The sequence below is a fragment of the Apus apus genome, chromosome W (assembly GCF_020740795.1).
Source record: "Apus apus isolate bApuApu2 chromosome W, bApuApu2.pri.cur, whole genome shotgun sequence".
Taxonomy (NCBI): domain Eukaryota; kingdom Metazoa; phylum Chordata; class Aves; order Apodiformes; family Apodidae; genus Apus; species Apus apus.
In genome coordinates, this window is record NC_067311.1 from 3507846 (window position 1) to 3518578 (window position 10733).

Below are 10733 nucleotides of genomic sequence, written 5' to 3' on the forward strand. Positions count from 1 at the left end.
CCAATTGCCGGATCAGCTTATGAATGGGGATCACAGAGTCTCTGTTGGTGCCATATTGTCATCTATGCACTGTTGAAGTGGCAATTGGCACCTGCTGGTCTTCAACCTTCAGCAACCCCACTAGAGAAGGGTCATCTGAAAGGCCAGGGAAAGTATGCAGCTTTTCAGTGTCCTCAGTCTCTCCAGCTGCTATACCAAAGGCCCACCGGTAACCTTTGGGGTTACGGAAATATCCTTTTTTGAGATAGTCTTTGTCAAGGATGCATGGAGCATCTGGGCCCATCACTACAGGGTGCATTTGCCACTCCTTGCCAGTGAGGCTCACAATGGCCTCCATAACAGTCAGTTCTTGGGATCCTCCCATCAGTTCAGAAATGGGGACAGATTCTGTCCCTTTATGATTTGATGAGATTAGGGTGCACTGTGCACCAGTGTCCACCAGGTCTTTATAGTTTTGTGGTTCTAATGTGCCAGGCCACTGAATCCACACAGTCCAGTAAACTCGGTTGTCCCTCTCCTCTCCCTGGCTGGAGGCAGGGCACCTCTGATGTTGAGCATTTGAGGTCGATGCACCATCCAGGGTGGAGACTGGTGCAGCTTTCTTCTTGGAAGAGCCATCTTCTGCCTTTTTTCTATTTATTACCTCTTGCACACTTATCTGGAGAATATCAGTGGGTTTCTTGTGCCAGGTTCTCATGTCCTCTTTAAAATAATTACACAAGAGAGACCACAGGTGGCGTTGTAGTGGGTCCTGTCTCTCTCACTGCTGTCTCGTAGCAGGATGTTTCCTCTTAATGGCTGCAACACGTGACCAATTGTGTCTAGGGTGATACTGGGGTTTACCTTCTCATCTGTTTGGAATCTTATTCTTTGTCAGTCATTTGTTCAATGGCTGAGGTGTGGAACTGATAGGGATCAGAGATTATGTCTCCATACTCTGAAAGCCAATTCCTGCTTCTTTCTCTGTTCGAGAGGTACCTGCTCCATCACCTGATTTAGAATCCTCTGCTTCCTAAATTTCAGTCTCTATCGTTGCTTGAAGAAACTCTGAGTGTCTCAGATGGAAGCAGGTAAAAAGGGAGGAGTGCCGGCGGCGAGGGAAGCAAGCAGTCCAGAATCAATGTGATTGATAAAGCAAACTCCGATTTATTGAATACACAGTGTTACTTTTATACCCTTTTCCGAACCTACTTGTAGTGAATTCATTGGATAGTAACTACTTGTAGTGATTTCACTGGATGGTAACTACTTGCAGTGATTTTACTGGATAGTAACACACATCTGAGTTCCAGGGTTCTTCCTTGTTTTCTATTATTCTACTTCTCTACCTTGTCCTTGAGTTAGTTTAAGCTAACAGAGAGATTGTTTATACTTGTGTTAGGCTAAAAAAAGAGATTGCTTGTACAGCTGCTATTTGTGTTACACTCTCAAGGCCTCTCGAGGAGATAGCAAGGGCCCATGGCCCTGCTGCTCAAGCCATTCTTCAACAGAGGAGCATTTTGCTTTTGCTTTGCTCCTGGTAACAGGATTAACTCTTGCTAGTTTGATTCAAATGGGAGTTGTTATAGGTAAATCAGGAATTTAATTTGCTGATCAAATGTGAATGTATGTGGCTGGGTGTTAAGCTGCAATGTTTGTTAAATGTTTGTAGTTATGTTCTGTTATGTAATGGTTAATGTTGGAAGTTATACCTTGTTATTTAATGCTAAATGCTGACGGCCATATCAGGTAGATAGAACTATAAGTTATATAACATCTTGATTGGCTGTGCAAGTCCCGGAGAACAACAACAACAACGCAGAGAATGGAATTTACCAAGAGAGAGACAGACCCCCCCCACCTCTTCAACGACGGGACAAGGATGGAATTTTCCGAGAGGGGTGGACCCCGGCGAATGGCGGGAAAAAGAACTGTATAAAAGGGACCCCCGCACAGAGCTGCGTGCGCGCCGTTGGCAGAGCACAGACTCTTCAGCCGCCCAGTGCTGGAACTCGGCCGCCCAGCACTGTTTGCTCACCTACCTCAAATAAATCTCTTAAATTCTGAATTCTTTTTCTGGCTGGTTATTGCCGATTACAATTTGGTGCCGTGACTGGGATACAGGCACTTTGGCCGGAGTTCTTGCCCCCGGGAGGGCGCCCCCGTCTTCGGACGGTCCCGGGGTCTGGAGCGGTCGAGCCAAATCCTGTATTCCGAACCGCGAGATAGGTGAGCAAAGAATTAAAAGATCAGATACTGCAGTTCCCCATAATTTTTGTGCACAAAGGTCCGGACGAAGACTCAGGGAAGAGTACACAGCGGTAAGCGGAATCCGTCTGGTCGGGGAGTATGGGATCCCAGGAGTGCGAGTGACTGAGACATCCTATCAGGGCGAAGCGAGTGCGGACCTTCTAGTAGTGCGGTTCTCATTGCCCGTGAGGGCGTGAGCCACGAACGAGGGGAAACGATTGGTGTGTGAGAGAAGGCACTTTTGGAAGGCTTTTGGAGAGACTAGTAGATCAGCCCACGGAGAGGCTGGTAGGTACCCTATAGGAAGATCAGTCCACGGAAGAGACTGATAGGTTAGTCCACGGAGAGACTAACCGACTAGTTATGCGAAGATTATGCGAAGATCAGTCCACGGAAGAGACTGATAGGTTGGTCCACGGAGAGACTGACCGACTAGTTACGCGATAAGATCAGTACTGATAAGTAGATACCCGATAAGAAGATCAGTCGGGGGATGGGACTGAAGTCAAGTAGAACTGATAAGAAGATCAGTTTCAAGGGAGGGTTGCCAGCTATCCCTCCAGATAGTCCTTTAGGGCTAATGATAAAACATTGGGAAGATTGGCCCTCTAGGAAAGGAAGGAGTAGAAAGAAAATGGTGCATTTTTGTATGGTAGTGTGGGGTGGAAGGCAGATTAGAAAAGATCATCTGTATTGGCCAGTATTTGGATCCTTTGAGGACTGGATATGCCAGGCTTTGAATATTTATGTTAACAGCAAGGAACCTCATAGCCTGGAGGAAAGTGAGTATGCAAGTTTGTGGATTCGATCAGATACTAGAACTTTTTTGTATACCCTGCGGGGGGGGAGAGGGTACAAAGAAAAAGAATAAGAAATTGGAGGAATCACTACTGTCGCGAGCCGGTACCGGGGGGCTACCGGCTGTCAGGATGCTTTTGCGACTCCCCCTCTCAATGTGGAGGGGTTTGTGAATGAGCCCGAGGGTCACACGCGGCGCTGCCTCTCACGGAGGAACGGCCACCGCGGGACCGTATTTCAGGGTGGTAGTTAGAAAGCACCCCCCCCCTCCACCACGCTCAGAAATTGCCTCTAAAGCCAAGATTTACTCCACAAACCAATAGGTTTATTAAGGGTTAACACAAAACGAGGGATGATGTTTAGGGACAATGCAGGTGTGAATGGCTACCAGGGATATCAATATGTATGTAGTGAGCAAGTGTCCTTTAGGGACGCAATGCAAAGGGGCTTTTAAGGGAGAGGATTAAGGACCAAAGGGAGGAGGGAAGGAAACCCGACGCCGGTCCTCCTTAAGAGGTCGCGCTGTGTGTGCAAGTATGAGGAAAGGAATGTGTGTGTGTGTGTGTGTGTGTGTGAGGCGATGTTACCCTCCGGCGGCTTGTCCAGCGTCGGTCGGCGGCCGGAAGGCAGGACGGCAGGTCCGTGGTGTCGGAGGGGCAGCCTCTCGGCAGCGGGTGCAGCGGCCGCTGGTTTCCTCTCCAGCGGCAGCAACACGGGGAGGGGGCTCCGGCCCCGACCCCAGGGCTCGGGACCCCGGCACGCTCGGCGCTGAGGCTCAGGCTGGACCCGGGGCAGGCAGGCAGGCAGGGTCCCAGCACCAGTGTCCGCAGCAGGGGGGCGTCCCACGCAGAAAGCGTCCGAACGGGCCTCAGGGAGGAGGGAAGGGCCCACCTGCTGCCCTCGCCACCTTTTATACCCCCTGACCCACCTGTCCAGTCAGTGTCACTGTCCAGAGCCAATGAGCGTCCGTGAGCCCCACTTTAAGGCGGTGACTGCCAGGGGCACAGGATGGCTTGTCGCCCATCCTTTCTGTCCCGGACCACAGCTGTTGTTTTGGGTTCCGTTGTCCTTGAGAAGCAAGTCTGTTTTAGTTCGTTAGCTGGGGATAATCAGGAGAGGCCTTCGCTGGCTTAAAAGACATTTTGTTTAGACTTATGTGGGGAAGAAAAGAACAGTTTCCCACAACTACTTATGACATCACCTCCTTACCTTCCTCCCCCTCCTGTACCGATCCCCAGCGGTCCTGTCTACATCAACAGGGACCCGGTGCAGACAATAAATGGCCTTTACAACGGCCCAATTGGGACAATCAAAATCCAGCACATCGAGCTAACATGGAAGACTGAAGAGATATGATTGTCCAGGGAATCCGGGAAAGGCAGGGGAATTCATAGGGAGTGGGAGAAAGATATTAAGAGACTCAACATGGACCTGAAATGTTGAGACATGTATTAAAGAATGTGAAATGCTTCTATTGCCATAGGGAGAAACATCTGAAAAGGAGTTGTAGAAAACATTTGGAGGAATTCAAAATTGATTTAGTAAATGCTCCTGTACTGATTTTGCCAGGCATCCAAGGGCCGTCTTGCCTTTTTGTGAATACAGATAATGGTACAGCTTAGGGGGTGTTAACACAAGAGTGGGCACGACAAAAGAACCTTTGGGGGAGGATTGAGGGTGTGTGTCCCTCATGGTATACCGAGCATCCTACAACAAAAGGCAAACAAATGGTTGACTGATAGCCGATCAACCTCACTGGAAGTCTGATCATAAAAATCCAACAAGGAGTGTTCTGCTTCGGTGCAGACACACACTTAAACATCTTCATGAAATATGGTGCTCTACAAAGGTTCTGATGGGTTTCAGCGATCATTTATTAGTGAATGCCTTTGATTGTTCCATCTTTATTATACCAGGGTAGTGTTAAGAGTCCTTATTTACACAGTACTCTGTACTTGTGTGACTTTTGCTGGTTTGGCATGGTGCAGGTTAACAGGAAGGCAAAGCATTGAACAAGTCTGCTGCAATGCTTGAGAGAACCAGTTTTAAAAAGCAGGATGAAAGGAGCTACAGGAAGCTTTCCAAGCACCTGTATGAGGTCTGGGGACGGTCTCTGAAAGTAGTTTGTCACAAGAACACTGTCTGCAAGCAGAAGCATATTAAAAATGTTTAGTGCTTTAGAAATAAAATACAAACCAAGTATGTAAGAAAATAGGTAGTAGAACTATACAAAAATTAAATAGGCAGTATTTTCATTGGGGAAATGTTAAAGCAAAGCAGTAAAAGTTAATATGTTTGGGATTTTGAGCTTCTACTTTTAATTTCTTAAGGAATATAATTTCAAATTCAAATTTTGAAGAAAACAATCTGGTGTTTTCATTTCCAAAGGAGCACTGTATGGTGCTATAGTCAGTTGTAATTTGAAGCTGCTTGCTTCACAATATCTAAGCAGCTGCCTCATTCACACTTTGTCTCAAGAGAAGCCAAAGCATGGCCTGAGGCTGTGATCTGACCTATTATTTTGCACCTCTTGCTACATGACATTGTGAAATACTAAATTTGTAAATTTAAAACGTTTTGAGGTGCAGCTGGACTTACTTTCAATTCAATTCATTGGTCTTTGACTTCCTAAAATTGTGCATTTTCCTGTGTAATATGATTGAGTCCTTTATGCATTAACTTTTGTATACATGGAAGAATTATGTGATTTCCCTATTGTTTATTCCACTTAAGAATATTTGACTTTATCAAAGGTGTCTGTTCTATGCTTAAGTTGCAGTCCAAAAAAAAAAGCCTCAAACATTTCACATTCAAACTGAAATGGGATGCTAGAATATTATCCCGAATGACATAAAAGCAGAGTACTTGAGAGCCCAGAATGTCATTTACAGAAGTATCATTATAGCAACAGGACCAGAGGCAATGCCTTTAAATTAGGAGTCTCCAGTTGGCATGTTGAGTTGGATTCTGAAGAGCTGTCTTTTGATGTCTATCTGTTAAGTTTCAGCCATTGTCTTTTTGATTAAGTCTTCCAAAAGGTTTCTTTGTTTTAAGATAATTTCTGTTTTTATCTGTTTCCCAATGGGTGGACAGTATTCTTTCTCTAGAATGTAAAGACTTGCTGTAAAACCACACTGTGGCTTTAGCAGTTTCTGCTTAAAGCCTCAAACCTCTCTGATAAATGCTGAGTGTCTTGAAAAGCTTCTGGAGTTCGAAGCTTGCACTACATTTAGTTTATGAATCACCATTAATGGAAAGGAGCAACACTGAAGACATCTGTGTTTCAATCTCCTCTTTAATAGACTATGTCACTTTTGTCAGTAGTACTCTGAACCCATAAAGAGCAACAGAGACATATCATTGAACATTTCAGCCAGCTGGATTATGCCTTAATTTGAGCCATTGTATAAGTATGGATATTAAATTAAGAAAACAATCTTGTGTTTAAATAATGAACTTAACAAATAGCAAGAAAAGAGACTGACTCGAAGTTCTGTGATTCTTGGCCTTGATTTTCTTTCAGTCATAATGTCATTTGGAATAACTTTTTTTTATATACTTAAAAGCCAGGTAGCTTTCTGATAATGAAGCATTAAGCTTTATCATCTACTTGAAAGTGTGTTTTAACATTTGTTCTCCTATGTTGTGGTCTAGGAAACAGTTTCTTTACATAGCTTTAAGGACTGTTTGTCATTGTGGGGATAACAAGCTGTACATTTTGGGTAAAAATTTTATGTGGGAATTGTAAAGGGATCCTATGGGTAAAATGGGGTAGTTTTGCAGCTCTCATAACTTTGCCAACAGTGTGATCAGGAAATTCAGAAATGATACAATATTTCAGTCTTGGCAACGAATATTAAGACAAACAGTGGACAAAATCCAATGGTCAGCCTGATGAGAACCACGGGGGACAGGGGCAATATGTGTTAGAAAATAGAGACCATTTTGAGTTGGCTCCCTTGAGGTACTTTCTAATCATTCTAGTTCATCATATTAAAGGAGTAAAATCTACCAGAATTATTAAGCAGTGTTGTGGAGGGCAGGTAATGTTTGCAAACTTTCGGGACATTACTGAGGAGGAGTGGAACAGGGAAATTGGGAGAGGCCTGGAGTATCAGGAATCAAAATAAATTTAAAGAGACCTCTTAAATGCCACCATAAGGAGCTGAGCAGGAAAAAAATCATAACAACAAGGCGCCAGGAACTCCCTGAAGAATACCACTGCTGACGAGAAGAAAATATACCTCGTTGCTCCCTGCATAGGAGTAGATGAAGGAGGTAGAGGGGTAAAAGTGTGGAGGTTAATAATGCTGGGCCTGATGAGAAGAGCTGTGTTCGCTCCCATGGTGATGAGAGGTGGAACGAAATTTGAATGTGAAAACAGGAGTTTGGCTTATTTCCATTTGGATGATTGGCATACAGGGAAATAATCCTCATCAACCTTATGAATGGATCCTTGCGAGATGGAAGGATTCTCATATAATTAGACGAAATATTACAGCAGGCCCTCCCGGCTTCGTTTACCTCACTCTGTGACTTAGTACCCATACAACCATGTTTGCACCAGATCCCCTATTATCTATGTCCAGGAAAAGGGTATTGCAATAGTCCCAATCAATATTATTGTTGATATTGGGATTGTGTTACCATTGCCTCCTCCTGGACTCCTCCACACAGGGATAAGTTTTTAAGGACTAATTGGACACAAAAGGATTGTACCCCACCCCGATCTGAAACCAAATAGAAACTGTACAGCTGAAAGTGTTGTGACAGTAACATTACAAACTAACTAAAGGAAAGAATGTGGTTTTTTTGGAGCCGCCAAGGAAGCTGTTTTAAGATTTGATAAGCAAATTAAGAGTATAAAAAGAAAAGGGGGGAATTTGTTATAGGTAAATCAGGAATTTAATTTGCTGATCAATGTGAATGTAATGTGGCTGGGAGTTAAGCTGCAATGTTTGTTAAATGTTTGTAGTTATGTTCTGTTATGTAATGGTTAATGTTGGAAGTTATACCCTTGTTATTTAATGCTAAATGCTGACGGCCATATCAGGTAGATAGAACTATAAGTTATATAACATCTTGATTGACTGTGCAAGTCCCGGAGAACAACAACAACAACAACGCAGAGAATGGAATTCACTGAGAGAGACAGACCCGTCCCCCCCCCCCCCTCCGCAACGGCGGGAAAGGGAATGGAATTTACCGAGAGAGACAGACCCCCCCCCCTCTTCAACGGCGGGAAAAGGGATGGAATTTGCCGAGAGAGGGGAGGACCTCCCAAAAACGGCGGGACAAGGATGGAACTTTCGAGAGGGGTGGACCCCGGCGAACGGCGGGAAAAAGAACTGCATAAAAGAGACCCCCCTGCGCAAAGCCGCGTGCGCGCCGTTGGCAGAGCACAGACTCTCCAGCCGCCCAGCGCTGGATACTCGCCGCCCAGCGCTGTTTGCTCACTTACCTCAAATAAATCACTTAAATTCTGAATCTTTTTCTGGCTGGTTATTGCCAAATACAGGAGTGGCCTTAATCTTTGCAGAAGCAGCTGATTTTGTAGCAGGACCCAGTGGTGGCATCAGCAGTGTTATTAGCAGCATCACAGGTGGTGGCAGCAGCATTGCCTGTGGGGGATCAGCAGCGAATAGGAACGACACCTCACCCTACTCATCCACAACATGTTATAAACATTCAGCAGAAACAATCCCTACTGCAACAATGCTATTCAGATTGTGAGAAACGTTTGTCGCGCCAATGAGCAGGCCCACACAGATCCACAGATCCTTCAGCGAAGCACAGTTTGTTTACATCCTTGCAAGAATGGGTGACCTAAGCAAGTAGGCACACCTATAGCAAGGTGAATAACGGTTTATATTCCCTATTCCCGACGCAAAGTTCCCTCCCCTGTTTCTCCACTGGCTGAGTACTCCAGGGTTTACAGCCTATCCGATGCTTCAAATTATCCTATAAGTTTCCCACCCCTGTTTACACATTCCATTCTAGCAGTTTACTTTTTAACTTTTAAGGTAAAATTTTGACCTTTCTTGCCCCCTTGGCTGTCTTCCCAATTAACAATCTACTGGTGTCATCCTGCCCTGAAGGAGCAGCATAGAAGTAGCTTTGTTCGGCCTTATCTTGGGCCATAAATCCTTCTCCATGTTCAGATCCCCCAGATGGAGCCCAATTAAGTCCCTCAGTTTCTTGGCCCATAAACCACTCCAGGTGTCATTGGAATGTGTAGATATCTCTCAAACAAACAATTATATTCCTAACACTAAAATATATATCTCAAACAAACTATATATTCCTATATGTGGTCCTAATATAAATGTGGTCAAACAAACTATATGTGGTCCTAACACTAGAATATATATATATATATGTGAACCAATACACCAACACTACGTTCTCTAACACTAGAATGCCAAATCAACACTACATTTCATTTCTAACAATTCCCCCTTCTTTTATTTACCCTACTGTTGCTTTTTGCATTATCCTCAGGTTGTTTTATAAGATGCCTCTAGTTCAGTTTCAATGAGACGTTGAACAAGACCTCGTTACACATGGTAATTATTGCAACATCCTATTGCGATCAATACTCCTGTCACTATAATTAGGGATGTTAAATGGAAATTATCATCCCCTTCCATTTCCCAAACCAGGACTCTAACCCATCAGTGAGTGAGCTATCTATTCCCAAATTTTCTGCTAATTCATCTGCCAGAGTAGTGAGTCCTTGCAGTGCCTTAGTTATTGTACCATCAGGGGCAGTATTATTTGGAATAAAAGTACAGCACTTATTCCCCAGCATTACACATACACCCCCCTTTTCTGCCAGTACCATGTCTAATGCTATTCTATTTTCCCATTCCATCCTACTGGTGGCATCCAGTTGTTCTGCAATTCCTTTGACTGCATCCCTCGTATCCACATTTTTGTTGACTGTTACCCACCAGAACAGGAAGGACTCAAATCCTGCAGCTATCTGATTTTTAGGTTTGTGTTCATCAGGAACTCCCCTAGGAACCCCAATAGCATCAATGTAAATCTTATCATCAAATGATATCCCTACACCTCTCTTTGCTCTCTGTCTCTCAACATGAGGCTCTTCTACATATGCCAGGGTGAATGGAATGGCCAATTGAATAAGAGCACATGTACCCTTCCAATTGTAAGGGAGCACAGACCTTAGAATTTTTCCTCCACAATACCACCACTGATCTGCCCTGGGGACACTCATAGCTGAGTAGTTTCCTGCTTTGTCACCAGTCACATTCAGTGACTCAATACACATCTCCAAATCTCCGAGATACCTGGCAGCATTCACATCTTGTCGTGAGAGACAAGCTGTATGGTTACCGGGCACTACAGAGAAAGCAGGAGGCACACTGAGGTCTTTGATCTGTACAGCAGGGAAAAGCAGCGATAGAGACTTGCAAGCCTCATCACCCCATGCAGTTGTGTCTTGATATAAGGCAATCATGCATTTCATTCCCTGTGGGTCTTTGCTCCACCCCAATGGAAAAGGAACTATCTGTGCCATAGGCCTCCCCGAGGCACAAGCATAACAATTACTTTGATTTAAACTTCACGCTGTATATTGACCCATTCTACCCAGGCATTTGTATCTCCATATCCAGTTTCAATTTAAAGGTTTGTTTTATACCCTTGACCTCTGTCAAGGTTACTACTTTTGGATCCACAGA

General features: G+C 44.4%; 1 protein-coding gene across 1 annotated transcript in view; it reads left to right on the forward strand.

Annotated features, from left to right (window-relative positions):
• LOC127395144 (uncharacterized) overlaps nucleotides 1-6187 on the forward strand; it is a 69518-nt gene extending 63331 nt beyond the window's left edge. The window contains exon 3 of the mRNA XM_051641612.1: nucleotides 1775-6187. Within this exon, the coding sequence (XP_051497572.1) occupies nucleotides 1775-1918 (144 nt within the window). The 3' untranslated portion in view covers nucleotides 1919-6187. The remainder of the gene's footprint in view (nucleotides 1-1774) is intronic.
• The last annotated feature ends 4546 nt before the right edge of the window (nucleotides 6188-10733 follow it).